At 38.2% G+C, this 18,867-nt stretch overlaps 1 protein-coding gene across 2 annotated transcripts; it reads right to left on the reverse strand.

Moving 5' to 3' along the window:
- Window positions 1-10,628: 10,628 nt before the first annotated feature.
- Window positions 10,629-17,845, reverse strand: npy7r (neuropeptide Y receptor Y7). 2 transcript variants are annotated; one of them, XM_079892750.1, is made up of 2 exons: window positions 17,760-17,845; window positions 10,629-11,791 (listed from the first exon to the last, which is right to left on the reverse strand). In XM_079892750.1, the coding sequence occupies exon 2, from the start codon at window positions 11,764-11,766 to the stop codon at window positions 10,669-10,671; it is 1,098 nt and encodes a 365-aa protein (XP_079748876.1). In that variant the 5' UTR covers window positions 11,767-11,791; window positions 17,760-17,845; the 3' UTR covers window positions 10,629-10,668. The 2 variants fall into 2 exon arrangements, with proteins under 2 accessions (XP_079748876.1, XP_079748875.1); XM_079892749.1 differs by lacking the exon at window positions 17,760-17,845 and adding an exon at window positions 17,123-17,194.
- Between the last annotated feature and the right edge of the window lie 1,022 nt (window positions 17,846-18,867).

The following is an 18,867-nucleotide window of genomic DNA, read 5'->3' on the forward strand; positions in this document are numbered from 1 at the left end:
AGCTGGATGAAGCCCAGCGGGCACCTTGACGTCAATTTGACATCAACAAATAGTCAAGATTTTGACCACCATGTATGACATGCATGAATATGCATATTTTCATTATATTTTGTAATTATTTCCTTGTAGTTGTAAAGAGGCCCAACAAAGGTATCAATCTGACATGTTTTTTTCTGGTCCCTACATCTCAGGTCAATATCATTGACATTAAATCGATGTTGATTTGATGTCAGGAAATAAGACGTCAAATTGATGTGAAATTTATGTCAAAACAATGGTGATCAGCGCGAGATGCATGCCGAGATGCATATATATATATATATATATATATATATATATATATATATATAAAACATGTCTGTATTAAAGTAAAAATGATTGATAAACACGTATTTTGAATGGAATTAATGTTTTATCTGGTGGTTTAAAACTCTGTGTGGTTGAAGTTCTCAGCTCACAAATTCTGACTGTGGTTTCAGAGATTACATTGATTAAACATCAAAATACATCAATTAATGTTATTTCCACTACAAGTCTGTGTTTTATTATATTATTGTATTAATATGATCTTTTCTCTATTGGGGGCCTAATGGTTAGAGAGTCAGACATGTAACCCAAAGGTCGCAGGTTCCATTCTCAAGAATGATAGGAAATGTCACTACTCACTGCTCCTAATGTGTGTGTGCACTAACTTGGATGGATTAAATGCAGAGGACAAGTATGATAATAAAACTTAATTAAAAACTTAATAAATGACGGAAAATTGCGGGAAAATACTTAATTTTTCTACACTACATTTACAGAGGTGCTATATAATTTCACTTACAGCTTTTAAACATTTAAGTAAAGATGGTTTAAGTAAATATGATCTGTTTCTTACTGAAACCACAGTCAGAGCTCAGAAGTGAGATCTGAGATCAAACCAGCAGATAAACCAGAAACCAGCAGTAGAAAAGAGAAGAAAGAGCAAAAACACAGTCAGAACGAGAGAAGAAATCAAGCAAGACTGCAAACGTTCTTATGCCATGAGCACAGCGCTGCAGAAATCTCCTGAATATATCTAGGTAAGACACGGTTGTTGTTGTTGTTGTTGTTTTCACTTCAAGTCATTAAAGATGAACCGACGTCATACAGACTATAGAATAAATGAATATCTTCAGTCTAATGATTCTGAGTTGTATGTTTAGCTGGAATAAGATGCTTTGTGACTTCTGAAAGTTGCTCAGCATGTTTTAAGCAGATACTAATTTTTCACTCATTTATTTAATTACATATTTTCAGCAAAGAGATCAGACTGGAATACGGACATGTATCTATATCTCTGGTTGCCGCTCTCGCTACAGATAAGGGTCAGATGGTCCATCTTCATCACCATCTGTGTGTGTGCAGGTCTACCAGCTCTTGTTTGGTCTGTCAGAGATCTAATTCATCACATAAAGAATGGACACCGTATTTCAGCCTTCATCATCCTCCTCCTCCTCACTGACTGTGTTGAGCTTATCTTCAGTCCCGTCATACTGTTAAACCTTGTCTTAAATATGTACTGGAATTGGCTTTCTCTATCTTTATGGTCCTTCTCAAGACACTGTGGTCTCCTCCTGAACCAGCTGGTGGCGCTAGAGGGAATTCTCTCAGTGAAATATCCACTGTACACTGCTTCAGTTTTCTCCTCACCCTTTTTCATCACTTTCTACATACTGGTGTTTCTCTGTATCATTATCGGTGGCATTTTATTGTTAGATTTTTTTATTTTTGATCTTTTCGTGTTCATTATATCAGTGAACACATGGATGATATCTTGTTTAGCTTCGTGTTGTGCTGTTCATCACTCTCACACATCCAGAAAACCAGATCGTCATATTTGGGTTGTGTTCATATTCACTCAGCTGGTGCTTTTTCTGCCCAATATTTTCTTCAGTGGGTTCTTATTCTTTACTTCATATTTTCCTCTGCTTCTTCATGTTTGGTTTATTCCTCATTTCTTGTTGAGTGTGAGACTGATGTCAGACCCTCTCGTGTGTGTGCTGGTCTGCAGGCAGAATCTCAGTGTTCAACATCTCAACCCGACAGGACCAGTTTAGCCTGAGCTTCTTACTTTTCAATGTCTGGGGAGGAAATTTGTAATTGCCATTCAGCATACAGTAACATACAGTAAGAAATGTATACATATACACACACACACATATATATATATATATATATATATATATATATATATATATATATATATATATATATATATATATATACAAATACAGGCCGGGTAAACGGATCTCATAATCACAAACTCATCAGTCTTGGTCATTAGACAGAGGCGATTGACTAATATCAGAAGGCCGTACTATACTTGCTCATTCTAGAATATATTATTTAGTCCCCATTGATCTGAACAGACTATAAGACTATATCTAACCAGAGGTCATGACCATAACCATAGAAACAAGCTGACCAACTTAACTTCTTCTAATGGTAACTTTGGAAATAATAATAATAATAATAATAATAATAATGCGTTACATTTATATAGATTTACATACTTTACATGGAAGGGGGGATCTCCTCACCCACCACCAGTGTGCAGCTCCACCTGGATGATGATGCCACGGTGTAATATAGTGAGTACAAGCTGTTTATGTTTGTACAATTTCTTCAATTCCATTATAATATAGTAAAATGTTATTTTTCTAATACTTTTAAATACTGTTCAATTTCTTATTTGTGCTTTATGTTTAAAAATAGTGTTATGGGCATTTATTAAATTAATTATTTTCACTTGGCATACCAGCGTGATGACGTCATCGCACACTTCAGTGGGTGGCGCGCGCGCCCGTGATGATGCGCTTCATTCTGAGTAAATACACCATCACTGCAGCGCTCTCTCTTACTTCATTTTTCTTTAAAGGGGTCATATAATGCCATTTTTGTACAAGCTAATATGATTCTTTAAGGTCTAAATTAAAAGTTTGTAATATACTTTAATTAAAAATTCTCATTAGTATTGTAAGAAAACACTAATTTTACCTGGTCAAAAACAGCTCTGTTTTCAGCACGCCGTTTAAGTGCATGTGTCTTTAAATGATAATGAGCTTTGCTCACCCCGCCCCTCTGTTCTGTGCATACACCGTTTCTAACACAGTAACACAATAACCATAACACGTTGTTCATTATAAATGTGGGATTATAAGTTATACTGAGAATGTCGTACATAGAAAACATTCTGTAATGTACCCTGAGTGCAAACCTTAGACACATTCATCGTGAAGCGTGCTAGTGATTTGCAAAGATTAATATAAAGGTTAATAAAACGTTACTCACTCACTTCAGTTCTTCTGGAGGTGCAGCAGGAACACGAATAGTTGGTACCGATCCTTTTTTCAGGAGCAGCTTCTTAGCAAAACCAGCTTTATACTGACTTTGATTGACAGCTCGCTCACGAGCGAGGGCGGGTCTGTGTTGAAACGCTGCTGTCAATCAACAATCGTGGGTGGGGCGTCAATTTTGTGACGTCACAAAATCGAACGGCTTGATTTGAGACAGGGGAAAACATATAAGAAGATTAAAAAAAACACTGGATGGCTTTTTATCATTTTATGATGGTTGTGTACAGGCACTGCCAACACACATTTCAGTACAATCAACTTGTAAAAGTGCATGTACCATTATATGACCCCTTTAAACCTTATACTCCTTTTCAGGTAACTAAAACAACCTTCAGTTTTGAGTATAAACATTGTTAATGCAATTCTATTGAGTTGAGTGTGTTTAAAGTAGTTGTTTTTACTATATTAATAGTATGCCTGAGCACATGGTTAGCATGAGCGCGATAGCCCGCTATTATAAATGGTCATTATGTCGATGTTATTTGAGTGCATGAGAGTACATGATGTTGTTTCAGTCTTATTTTGTCTGTAAAAAGCATGAGATTGGAGTGTTACCACCAGCTGTAAATGCCACACGCCATTTTGGGGCTAGAGCATGAGTACAGAGAGAGTGTTAAATAGCTTGTTGATCATATTTTTATTATTCCTTCTAGTGTGTTGGAATGTCACTTGTGTCTACAACGAGTCATTACTGTGAAAAAAAAGTGATATACATGTTGAGAATGTAATGTTTTGAGCTTTTGTTATATGCATATTCTCTTATGATTGATCTGAGTAAATACACCATCAAAGAAGCCATCACTGCAGCGCTCTCTCTTATTTCATTTTACTTTAATCCTTATACTCCTTTTCAGGAGTTCTACAACGCCCACCACACACCAGCTTACTGGTGGAGAGGAGACAGTGATGAAGCCAATCAGTATATTACTAAATATACTGTATATGTAGATTGTATAATCATGCCATTATTAAAAAATGGCGTGATTATACAATGTACAAATCAGTCAACCACACCCAGAGTTATAAGCATTTGAAATTTTAATTTTACCACTAGAGGCAGAATAGTCTAAATTATAATTCACACAAAAAAACATGATTCACACATGCGTAGACAATTTCACATGCATGAATCCTAATTCAAGTACACACAAAAAAAAATTCACAAAAAGAAATTCACGTGCAAAATAAAATGATATATTCATAACGTCTTCAGATTTAGCATATTAATGATGCATTCACCTCATAAATCATGACACACTGCTCTAGCACAGGAAAGTGCATACAAGTTCAAGTGCATGCTTTTAAAATGAAAAAGTATTGATATCGGCGATACTGGCCCTGTATTTACTTGGTATCAAATTGATACTGAATTTTGCAGTATCGCCCACCTCTAATTCATGTGTGAATCGCCTTGGATAGCGACAACAAATGTGCATTATAAACACACAATTATAGCAGTCAGAGAAAATGTTATACCAGAGGGTCAAGAGTCCCACTAAAGCAAACGCTAACCACCATCATGGTGATTTTAAAATACAACTATTGATTTCATTAAAACGGAAATGAAATAAAGTCAGTCTGGTTATTAATAAGTGAAGCTGGTAATGCTGTTTGTGGAGTTGTTTACTCCTCCTCTGCTGAGATCTTCACAGATATAATAATGCGCTGCCATGCATGTCACATTTTTTTGCGGTGCTTATTCCAACCAAAATTCAACATCTGTCTGACGTTGGGTTTAGACGTCAACCTGACTTTCATTTTCAAGCAAAATATGACGTCTGACTGACGTTGGATTAGTTGGAGTCCAACGTCCTCCTGACGTCAGATTGACGTACTGTGCCTGTGGCTAACAAAGCTTGACATTGTAATGACAGCAACATCATGACATCTTGATGTCAAATAAATGTTGAATTGACATCAAATGCCAACAAAGCATGACATCAAAATGACACCAGCAGAGGTCAAAATCTTGACATCAAATCGACATCGACACTTTGACGTCAATATGACTTTCATTTTTGACCTATTTTGTGACATCATTTGACATTTTGTTTGATGTCATATTGATGTTAAATTGACATAAAATGCCCACTGGGTTACAGCATCCTCTCAACAACCACTTGGATAAACTTGCGTTACAAAGTGATATGGGAAATCTTCCTCTTCCCAACAGTCCTGCAGTTCAGGGAGCAGATCGTCTTGTTCTTCATCTTGAATGCCTCCACCAGTATAGACAGGTTCGCTTGCTGTTGTATATAAAGGAGTGAAAAATGACTGTTTTAAATCAGATATATTTTGGGCTGTTTTCTGACAAAACTCAGATTCATCATGTGACTTCGTCCGCAAATGAGATTAGGGGAGAGACATTAGTAAGTTTGATTGGATCTTTTAATTAATTCACAAAATAACAATTAAAATACCTAAATGCATATCGTCACGGAAGGGTGGCTGTAATGAAGGAGATACTCGAACATACTTTAATATTCAACACACCGAACAGGAGAACATCTAGGAGAATGTACAACCACATTACAGTAGACGATAAACGAGACAGAGAACTGACTGAACCTGCGAGCTGAAGTACAGAGGGCAAACAAGTGAATGTGGTGAATCAATGAAACACTCAGGAAAAGGAAAACAGCAACTGAACACGATGAAAACTAAAGGTTTGTTTACATGACACCACTTTTATGCATTATGGCTGTTCATTTACATGACAAGAGGGCCTTAAAACGCAAGCTTTTGAAAACAACGTGCAAGGTTTTTGAAAACGACCCCTTTACCCTCTCCATGTAAACAAAAAAAAACGTGAATTTGTGAGAATGGTGTCATCTTGCGCATGCGTATAACATGTTCAGCGATATCTCCATCTACTGGCCTGCCATGTATAATACAGCCCTTTAGTCACTTTGCAGATTCGTGTGAACGGGATTGTGTATCGTTGTTCTGTAAACACCTAAGACAAAACAGAACATGACCCTGACACAAGTTCTTTCGAGATGCAAATATCATTTATTTGTAAAACTATAAAGCAAGCAGCATCTTTCAGTCGCGTTTGTGTTCAGGCCTGTGCGAATATACGGCAGTGTTTTCATTTCTCTTTTCCCCTGTTGTTTCTGATTCATCCTCTGTCAAGCAGAATAAATGGTCTCACTATTTATCTTGTTCAACTAGCTGTTTATTCCCTTGTTTAAAAACAAAAACTAAACTGTGTACTTTAATCACTTTTCTGAAACGCATTTCATTCGTTACTTTAATTTAGTATAGGCTATAGATCACTGCTAGACCAAGACCAGTGAAGATTTTATTCAGGTAAAATAATAAATCAATTGCTGAACTGGAATTGCTTTGGAAATGGAATTCTATATTTAAACAATACATAGGAAAACCTACCATATAGGTCTACATTAGCTTTGTTTTTTTAATTATGATTATGTTTTTTTTTTATATACTAGCCTATTTAGTTTGTCTCGATTTGTTCCGCTTGTGTCCAACAGAGGGCAGAAGCTGATCAGATTAGATCCAAACCTGACAGGAAAACAACAGCCTAATCATTCAAGTCATTCTTCTTCTTTTTACTTAGATTTGCTGTGGTGAAAAACAATCAACAACAACAAAAAAATATATTTCTGGAGATGTACACAGTAATATAGGCTACAAGCCTCCATTTGCACGCAGGATTTGCTGCTTTCAGAACAAAATGATCCAGAATTCACTCTCCTGATGAAGTAGTTTTCTTAAATCGCCACATTTCAAAATAACCACCCAATTATGTTGGTGGACAAGACACATTAGTGTGATGAACACACTCTTTTCGTCCATCTGTGTGCAGATCTTCATCGAGGTGTGTGTGTGTCGCAGCTGTTTCTTTCCCTTTGTGCCCTGAGTGCAACAACACACAGAATAAAACAGCATGAGAAACTCTGAGTTGTGTAGTGGAGATTAATAATACAGCAGCTGCAGTGTGGACATTATTGCTTTGTGTTCATAATTCAGCCAAATACTGCCGCGAAGCAGATCTTTTTTCTTATATCTTGTGTTGCCAAGGCTTTGTCTCGCGCTAAAATAGATTAGTAGATTCGATAAGGCACCAGACAGATAAAAACAATATGCAAATGTAGCTGTAGTTTTATTTTCCTTTCGTCAGTCTGCCCGTGCATTCAGTTTTCCCACAGATCAGGTTAAATAAGCAATACTTAAAATAATTTCATATCTCACTGCCTCCACAGAATATATATCACATATGCCAGGAAGCAAGATTACATTAACGATTTGCACATCATAACCTTGACAGCTTACAGTATAAATACAATCAGTAGCCTATGCAGTTTATGTACATGAAGGATCGGCCTTATGCAAACCGACACACAACAACACATGCAAGACATTTTCACAAAATCAAATTCATCCAGTTCAAACAATTTCCTTGAATATTTAAACTCATCACCAAACTGTTAATATAAGTGAATAACAAAGACATTCATTAGTTTAATGTTCGCTCATTGGTTGCATGTCGATGCTTGTATACTTTCATAGATTTCTGCAGTATATATAGGCCTATAGTATGCAAGTTTCATGTATGCATGTAGAGTAACACCCAGAATTGCCAAAATTAGCATTTTACAACAAAGCACATTGTGTAGAGACTGTATCCCACAATGCAATGGATGAGCATATTTTTAACCATGGGATCAGGTTTGGGCTGGTTAGCTTTGGCAGAAGCTTTCTACACAGCAATGACAGCGCTTCTGTGTTTTCTGACAGCATAAAGTCTATTTTACTCTTCTGAAGGGCTACTGAAGCATGAAATGGACTTCATGTAACAGTGAAGGGTTTGAGATTATGTGCGCTCTTGTAGTGCCATCAGCCAATCAGGGTTATGATGATGTCATCTCATCTGGCTCACAGTGATTAGTCACATGACTAATGGTTCAGTCGATTGACTCAGAAAACTGTGGCGCCATAAACAGAGATGGTAGATTTCAAGATCTCCAGGTGTTATATTGATCCTGATCCGTCACATGACATTTACAGCTCGGGTGATTGGCTGTGTAATGTTTACAGATGTGAGAGCCTCTCCTCAGCATCCAGGCTGACTCCAGACTTTATGAATCAGAGTTTTGCACAAGCTTGGATGATGATAAATGGACATTAAACCTGCACAATAATGATGCCATGAGGCAATAACACAGCTTACTACTGTTGGACATGTTCGTCGTTGTGTAAGGCAGCGTAGGGTACAACGAGGCTACAGGCTTTTTCATTATATCTTCACAACAATCACTTCAAAGTTTGTACCATTTTCTATTTACTTAAATAAAATAATTTATTTTTGTCATTAAATTAAAAAAAAAACAGAAAAAATATTATTAAATAAAAGCTAAGACTATTTCAAAGGTGGATACCCCCAACTTCATAACCTATATTATTAATAAATGACCATCTGAATCTAACCATGTCATGTCAAATGGAAAAGTCAGCCAGCTATTAATTATAAATTTTTATCCCAAATACCACACTTTTACATATTTTTCAGTTATTGAAAAACTGTTGATTTAATTACTCTCAGTTGCTGGATCACACTTACAAAAAGAAGGCTATTCAAGTGTGCTATAGTATACCTATATTATACTATAGTAGTCCCCCTGTGGTGAAAATCCAGCTTTTAATGTTGTTTATGTGTCTGTGTGGTGTTTTTAATATGCTTTAAGACAAACCATGTGTAAATTCATAAGTCGACAGCATTGCTGAGTATTTCCTCCTTAAAACTGCAGTGAACCAAAGACAGTCTCAAAAACACGCTTTGAAATCGCTGGTGTTTCTGACGTCACAAACTACCTTGTAACCAATCAGATCAACGTGTGATCGTCAACCTGTGGATCTCTGAGCTGAGCGAGTGAGTGGAGGCGGGGCTCATTTGCATATTCATAGAACCACGCATACTAAATTAAGCTATTTTAAGGCATGAAGAAATTATGAGTTTTTTAGGGATAAAATGATTGACTACAGGGGGACTTTAAAGAAAACTAACAAGTCTACTTGCAGTATAAAACTACTAAACTAGAGTTAACTGAGAGTATAATCAAAGGGCACTTTCATAACCTAAAGGCCTGTTCACACCGGGACGAATTTCACGCGCGATATTCGCCGACGTTTAACGTCTCGTGACTAAACAAAGGGCGCCAATGTGAGTGTGCACACCGGCGCGAAAAACGCCACGCGTAAAAGCGCCATTTTTTTTTAAACGCCTCGGGTTCATTCTTTTGGTTTGACACGCTGCGTCAAAAACTATCCGACCAATGAGATTGGCGCTTTTGTTCACGTGTCTGGAGCTTCTGAAGTTACAGTAAAACACAACTTGGGGGCGCTCAAACACAAAACGGTCTTGCCGAGCACACATACGTAACGGCGAAGAAGATATACGCCAAGTAGCGTCTACACTGCCGGGAAGAAATTAGACGAGGAAGATGCAAGGCAAGATGAATGTAGAGCTGCTGGTCTCGTTGGTGTCGGAACATAAACAATGATTTCTTCATCGCTGGAGCTGGAGCTACTGGTGCTTGAAATATCCATGTTTTCTTTGTATGATTTTGACAAGCCGTAAATACTTGCTCTCTTCTTCTGAGTGACAAGCGAGTGTCAGAAGCGTAAAGTTGCGCAGCGCCACCTTGTGTACCGGGGTATTTCTGTTTTACATTAAGCGCCATCTAATGTCAGGGACTGAATTTGCATGTTCACTCGGCTCATCGTCAGCGAAAATCGCTTGGGTGTGAACACAAAAAACACGTTGAAAAACGCTGGCGAATAACGCGCGCCGATATTCGTCCCGGTGTGTACGGCCCTTAAAGAAAGTATTTGACTAGTAAACTATCAGTATACCTATACGTTCACTTGTAGTATAGATGCAGTACCAAAAAAAAACATACTTAAAAGTAAATTCTATACACTAAAACGTTGGTCAGTTTAGTCCCAAGTTCTACTGAAATAGTACACTTACAAGTATACTACAAGAACATTGATATCATTATACTTACTACATAAAGTATACATAAAATATACTTGAACCTTACATAAGTATACTTAAAATTATCTTGAAGTGTGCTTATTTTGAATAAGGGCCGCCAAATTTCCACATGCAAACTGACCCGTGGATGTTTAGGGAAGTGAGTTTTGTGCCAATCTAGTGGTTTACAGGAGATTACAATCAAATGCACCTTCATCCCTGCGGTACCCTACTGTATGTATACTGATGAAACAGTGAGCAGTTTTCTGCAGAAGGTCTTCGCGATCACACCGCAGCCGCGGGCTGGCCGTCATTGACCCCGTTCACGATCATCCCTCTCAGCGAGCGAGTCCTGAAGGACCCTTCGGGGTAGATGGAGTCGGGCTTGTGCTCGCAGCGGAAGAACATGAGGAAGCCGTTCCTGTAATTCTGGTTCATCCAGCCGTAGAGCAGCGGGTTGACGAACGTCGAGCACATCGCCACGATGTGAAACAGGGTGTAAATGAGTTTGTACTCTTTGAACTTGAGAATCAAGTCGAGATCGCTGGCCAGCTGAAACACGTGGAAGGGAAGCCAGCAAACGGCGAAGACCACGACCACTAGCGCTAGCATCTTAGTGGTCTTCTTCCGGCGCACGAGGCCGTCGCTGCGACTGGACGGGCTGACGTGGTTCTTCAGCTTCATCCAGATGCACACATAAGCGTAGCTGATGATCGCTAAAGGGACCACATACTGCAAGAGGAGCATGGAGACGCTGTAGACGACGTTGGTGCCGCTAGGCCATTTCTCAGAGCAGACCGCGATGCGTAAGTCAATGTACGGGATTTCCTCGTAGCGATACTCTCGGAAAATCGCTAGCGGACCGGCTAGCACGGCGGCGAGCGTCCAGGTCAGGCCGATGATGATGAAGCTCGTGCAGCGATTGAGGCGCTGGCCGAGGTGGAAGACGATACAGCGGTAGCGCTCGACGGCGATTACCGTTAGCGTGAGAACGGACACGTGGACGCTGAGAGCCTGGCCGTACGGCACCATGTGACACATCACCGCGCCGAATTTCCATTCGTCCAGCAACGTGTAAACCAGCGTGAACGGCAAACACACCGAGTCCACCATCAGATCCGCCAGGGCCAGATTCGCAATGAAGTAGTTGGTGACGGTGCGCATGTTTCGGTACAGGACGATCATGTAAATGACCAGGGTGTTCCCCACAAGTCCTAGCAGGATTATGAGCGAATACGCGAAGATGAGAGAGATCTGAACGGCCAGGTGTTTGGTGACGTCGTCCACAAACGCTGGTTTGTAGGTGTTGATGCTGCTGGCGTTTCCCAGATCTGCATCGTGGAGCGTGTCCTCCGTTGCATTGGCTTGATCTGATTGGCCCATACTGACCTGGATTTACAACATCAACCTGTCAGGAAGAAGAGAAAATGTTCAATTCCGTATCCAAAATGGCAGCCATGTGGAGGTCAATCACACGACACAAATGCATTTCATCCACTGACCTGAATATACAGAACATGTTTTTAACCCTCGTGCGTCAGTTAAAAAAAACGTACACATGGTCCATAGTGGATAAAAATGTCTTAAAAATGTGAAGCTTGGGAGCTCAGACTTAAGTTTGGTCTCATTTTAAAGAAGACCCGTGGCAGTGTTGAAATGAAAAAAGTATAAAAAGTAAAACCAATAAAAGGTTTTAAGGTTTGAGTTTATGAAAAAAATTCTATTTTATGAAACATGTTGAACTCTAAAACTGCTTGAAAATCAAAGCCATAAATCTAAACAAGTCGTGATCCAAATTTGAGGCTGATATATTGAGTTGATATATTGAAGCGCAGTAACAGATTTTTCCCTTTAGATTCAACAAAACTCACTGGCACAAACAGTGGATGATTTGCAGAAGAGTTTTCGTCTCTCAAATATTACAAGCACACACACACACACACACACACACACACAATTATAACTGCATAATTTATCTGATTGGCTCTATAATATGCAGAAGCAGAAAACAGGAATAAAGCCAGTTTGTGCTTTATAGGCCAAACCTGAGAAAAAGGCACATCTGGGAAAAAAAATAGTCAAAATTAAAATTTTGAAGCCTTGCCAACAGAATGAAAGCCTATTAACAAAGATTGCATCATTTTATAGTTAAACAGCCCTGGGATTAAAAATTACCAGTTTTAATGGGTTTTAATGGGGACATTTTTGTCCTGAAGGTCCTGAGAGGAACTATATTGTGTGTTACTAGTGTAAAATATATTTATTAAAGGAAATGAGGGTGAAATAGTAAAATTCCAATAAAAATAAACACCTGTGCCAAAATGTATGCATTTGGCATTAATAACACAGGCAAAATGATCACAAAGACAAAACTGAAAAAGACAAAAATGTCCATAAGGATGCTCAATTTCTGAATTAAAGTTGTAATAAAATGACAATAATGCTTATAACTTGGCAGAAGCCATTTGCACTAGTTACTATTTGCTCCTCTGTGTATTAGTACATTATAAAACATATTTAGTGTATAGTAAACACCCCATTCCTATATTAAAGTCACCATGAAATCAAAATGGACAATTATTGCTTTTTAACAGAATATTGCAGTTTCTTATAAATTATTTATCGGTGCATATCATTATAGTTTTAAATACGTGTGCCTCGTAATCTTAGATCAAACTAACTTGCAGCATCTCTTCTCTTCTCTGATGACGAGGGCGGAGCTATAACCTGTCAATCACATGAGATCAGCCAATAGCAAACCACAACCATCCAATCAATTACCCACAGACACAATCAAGCCCCGCCCACATTTGTTCTTGTTCCAGAAGCGTTACACTCAGATATACGACACTACAGAGGAGAAAAGACCAGCGCAACTTCCCTTTCATGACTTTTAGACATCTCAGGCATGTTATTTGTACTTTGTTTTCTGTATGCGATGGGAAAAGGAAGGCGAATGTGGTCAGAGAACAGATAGTTTTGTGTCAAAAACTAAATCAAGTTTACTCTCTCCACAACACTGCTCCTGTTATCAGATGGGTTTCTTTTGTAGTTTTGTCTGATGAACCAGATAATGGTGGACAGACTTAGTCTAAATAGCTTTTGCCAACAAGCAACCAGCCTGAAGGTGGTTTTTCCTCAATATATGAACAGTATTTTTAACCATTTAAACTACTTTTTGCACCACATTTGTGTTGTGTTGCTCTAAAAAATACTCTGATATTAGTGCATAACGTGATGACGTTCAGAAAATTGAAATAGAATAAAAAAAAAGACTGAAGTGTTCAATAGTCTGTTGGAGCCACAGTATGTGGACTTTGTTTTAAGAACATATGAAACGGGTTCACATTTCATTGCACATGCTCAATTATAAATGCCCGTCAGAGATCTCATTCTCAGCATGGGGGAGTTTTTAGATGACTTCTGAACAATGTCTTTTCTCTCCGCGTGCGCAGTTGGAGTAGAAGTGACTGAGACATGCACACCTGATGAAATATGTAGTGTGGAAGGTAAGCCATAATATATCATTACAATACCGCAGGGCATATAACTGAGAGTCAGATAATGGCATCATTAGACTGAAAAATGGCAGCTGAGATATTGGCATTTCACACAGTATACACAAACACAGCCATCTTTGATTTATTTATTTATTTAATTTTTCCAATTAAAGCCAGTGTTAAAAGACAACTATCATGGCTATGCTACCAAATACTGAACTATATTTAATTACAAAAAGGTTAACGAGGCCCTTTTCTGCTCATGAGAGATGAATAGCGCTTCATTAAAACCCCATTTCCAGGCAGCTCAAAGCAAGACAATGCAGAGCTTTTTCTAAGAGCGATTGGAGCTCGAGAGCACATTTAGAAGTGCCTATATTGTCATTTAAGCTGATTATATGACTCAAACTGTACGGACAGCTATTTGCTCAAGGGGAAATGAAAATTGCCAATAAAGACTTTGACATCTCAGGTCATTTAGAGACTGAAAACAGAAACACTGCTCTAATGTGGTCTTCCCTCCGCAAGAGATGACACAAGTTTTTGCAGGACACTCCATCTTTTCAGGGCGCATTGAATTAAAAAAAAGGAAACTAGGTTGTAACACTGTTTTTAGCTGATGGGTATTTCTATTGTTCCTTATAAAAAAAAAAGTATTGCCTCCATTTGTTACTGAGCTATGGCCGCTCAGAGATGTGAAGGTGTGTACAAAAGCTTTTTGGCCATGAACATAAATGCTTTGCTTTATGATATAACCATTTTGGTACCAGGTTTTAGCCCTTTAAAGTCAACATGAAAAGGCGTTCACGTTCTACTTTCCTTCCAAATATGTATTTACCAAAATATCCATTGGAAATGATCCATTCCTGAACTGAAACAACTGCTAATATAGCTGTTTGACTTTTGGTTAAAGGTACAACTACGTAACTTTCAAAAAACAAAAGTGCACGCATTTTGTGGAAGAACATTGTTTTGGTTGTGCTTTGGCTCTGCGTGACTGTGCGGATGAATATGGCTCTTTCTCATAATTAAAAAGAGAGCGAGAGAGAGAGAGAGAGAGAGAGAAAGAAAGAAAGAGAGAGAGAGAGATTATCCTCCAGCTCATAAAACATTGACTGCTAGGCTTAAAGGTTATAAGCCTATTATGCAAAATTCACTTTTATATTGTTTTTGAACATATTTATGTGTCCACAGTGTGTGTACACAACCAGCCTTTTGTGGTAAAAATCTGAGCATTTAACAGCAGCATTCAAGTCTGAAATCTATTCTTATTAAAGCTACTAAAGTTATTCAGTCAAGAGCAGCGTTTCTGTTTTTCTTTTGTTGTTTGATTGATATTTATATCAACAGTTCCTGTATATTACGCTGCTGTCACTTTAATACACAGATCTAATATACACATGCAATTTCTTTCCCTGCTGTTTACCTTCACAGACATAACCGAGTGTGTTTATGTGAACTTTCTGTGTTTTTGACATAACCTTGTGTGTATTTGATAGTTTAAGTGCAATAAGATGTGAAAGAGAGCTTAGTTTACTCCGTCTGACATCCAGCTTTCTGTGCGCAGCTTCAGATGTGTGCGCTCAGAAAAACATATATCAGAAGTTTAAACTGAAATGGCTTTAACATGCATGCAGATAATACACTTTCATGATGATGAAGAACTGCCATGTCATGTGAGTGTGAACGCGATAGAGAGGATAATCAAAACCAAACAGATGTTTTAGGCACAAGCTGTAAAGGAAAGGGCGCGGGAAGCAGCAGCTCATTTGCATTTAAAGATACATGCAGGAAAACAGCATGTTTTTCCTTCCACTCAAAAATGGGCACACACAAACACACACACACACACACACACACACACACACACACACACACACACACACACACACACACACACACACACACACAGTCTGGTGCACTATCTTTGTGAGGACTCTCCATAGACGTAATGGTTTTTATACTGTACAAACTGTACATTCTATCCCCTTACACTGCCCCTGCCCCTAAACCTACCCATCACAGGAGACATTCTGCATTTTTACATTTTCAAAAAAACTAATTCTGTATGATTTATAAGCTTTTGTACCCATGGGGACCTCAATTTAGGTCCCCACGGTGACACGAGTCCCCATGAGTCTGTGTGCATTCAGGTTTAAGTCCCCACCGGTGTAGAAAAACATGTCCACACACACACACACACACACACACACACACACACACACACACACACACACACACACACACACACACACACACACACACACACACACACACACACACACACACACACACACTCCCACACCAGACACTCCACACACACACACACACACACACCAGACACTAACTCCCACACCAGAAACAAAGCATCCGGAGCAACTTCACTCTATTTACGCATATGATGAGACATAATAGCATATATTTAATATCAAGAAACACGGGGAATGTGAATTATGAAAGTAAGCAAGGTCACTTTTGATTTCATGTAGAGGGAAATGCAAAATATTGAAAGGACATTGTTAATTTACAGGCGTAGCCCATGTGCTTTAGCATTTCTGTTCACGTCCTGCTGTACAATGTGCAGATTTTCTGAGTTTGTCCACCAGAGACACACGCTTGAATCCAAGACACTATTCATCAATAGTTCATATCCCTCAAGAAACAAGTGATTGGAAGGAAAGGTTCTGCGTACAACCTTTCCTTTTAATTTTCATTCAGTAAGAGTCCAATCACTTGTTTCTAATGGATCAAGACAGGACAAATTGGATTCTTATGATCTCTCTGCATTTGTAATACTGACTCTTTCTTGAAGGCATTGTGTGTATTAAATCATCCAAAGTGCTTAATGAATATCAAGCATTCTGAGATGAAAACCAATGGCAAAACACTTGAGAACAGCCGCTGGTTTTATGTTGTTCACTGCTCTACAGGGTCAGATGATTGTGTCCTCAGTGAATCAGCTTGACTGGCATTATGATATTCTGCTCCTCCTCCTCCACATCAACACTGCACTAACTCATGAAGAACGCTCTTTACTGAGCCAGACACTGTCCAGATAATGCAATCACACAATACCTACAAAAGCATGGGAAGAACTGTCTACGTAATGTAAAAAGAACATTATCTAATGTTATTATCTACTAAATAATAATAATGCATAGTAATATAGTAGGAATGGTGTATACTCTGTGGGGTTTTTTTAAACGCAAAACAGATAAACTCAACAATCAATTACAAACCAAGGCTGAGTAGAATTTTGGAATTGGCTCGCTTTCGGTTCATGAGATGGAGTTGGAGTTGAATTGGCCGTATCCCACAGGATGTTGAGTTGGAATGACAGGAAGAGGAATTTACTGAAGTGGAATGCAAAGAAATTCAATAATCACACACACCCACAGGAATTTCATTAAGTCTTATGGACAAAACAAATATAATCACTTCATTAATTTGGACAAATTATGTCATTTATCAACTAATTAGACATTCTGTATTTGTCTAAATGTGAATTATACATATAGCCTATACTGATGACAATTTTGATCACCTTCGGGTAAATCTGTGAAATGTAATCCTTCAAAATAATTTATTACACATTATGAATAATCTAAGTATGTTTTTTATAGCTAGCATTTTTTACACCTTGTTATTGGTATCATATCTCATATGTTGATGGTAATTCGCTTTGAAAATTACAGTTATCAATTTCTTTGAATGTCATGCCATTTTAATTCTATTTTCTGAAATTCAAATTCGAATTCATATTTTTAATTGTGCACAATCCTAAAACCTGCCGCGTGACATATTTAACCGAAATCCACATTTCTCCATCGTACTGAATTCTATAAAACGCTTTAACCCAGAGATCAGTCCACTCACCTTATGTTTGAGACATCAGCCCTGTAATAGCCGGGATTATGATGATGATAGTTCACGCGGGGAAGTTCACGCATCTCCTCTGCGCGCGACAGCTTCACGCCACTGAACCTTCAGGATCCGCTTCATCCTCGCAAACAACCCCGATCACAGCACACTCAATGCATATCCGTGGAGGGAGGAGAAAACACATGCACTTTTCTTTTTTAAAGCAAAGCACCTCGAGATCAGATGTAGCTGGTGAACTTTAGGTGCATGAGCGCTTCTACATGCGGGCAATGTGTGTGTGTGTGTGTGTGTGTGTGTATGTGTGGGAGGAACTGCTCTAGTGGAGGGCTCTGTCCATGCAATGTGACGCTTTTCAATACACTTATCAAATCAGATGTGATTGACAGTCAGTGCATTGAGGTACGTGTATGACAGTTGAATCGGGATGGCATGCATAGCTATATTTCAGTCATGCATGCCATCAGTCATCCATAATGAGATTCTAATTATAACGTCCTTCTCTGTAAGTTCAAACTCTGTAAAACATAATACTCTATATACTCAATAAAATTGTGGCAATAGATTACAAGCAATATTATTAATTGAATTCAACAAATAAGAATTTAGTTAGAATTAATCAAATTAATTCCTTAAAAGTCAACCATTTAAAATGAGTAACTGCAAATAGCACATTTCTTTTTAGAAAAATTTAAAACAAAAGACATCAAAGATGAATTAAGCACTATTTATTTTTTTATTGCCAACATTGAAGACACCAGATGATAATGAGCAGAATCAGTGAAGAAAAAAGGTACACAAGAATGGCAACTGACTTCAGTCACAGTCTTAGATGAAAATACATTAAATCTCTCGTACCAGAGTGACTTTATTTCTATAATTCGTCTACAGTTCTTTTTGAGAATTAACAGGTTTAGATGTTTGATTGAAAATGTTAGGTCACCATTATGGTGATCAGTATTTCATTTATTGGGCGGTTTGACTCTTGACTTTTTGTGAGTTTGTGTTTTTTGTAACAGTGTTTTGCTAAAGCACATAATTTGTTGCAAAGGATGAGCAAATCCTTTCAGATGATAAAGTTTTACTCATCAAGTGGTTATTTGAT

The sequence above is a fragment of the Squalius cephalus genome, assembly GCF_949319135.1.
Source record: "Squalius cephalus genome assembly, chromosome: 14".
NCBI lineage: Eukaryota > Metazoa > Chordata > Actinopteri > Cypriniformes > Leuciscidae > Squalius > Squalius cephalus.

What these genes read in the sequence shown, in the direction of transcription:
- npy7r (XM_079892750.1), bottom strand. Translation starts at nt 11,766, where the DNA reads ATGGGCCAATCAGATCAAGCCAATGCAACGGAGGACACGCTCCACGAT.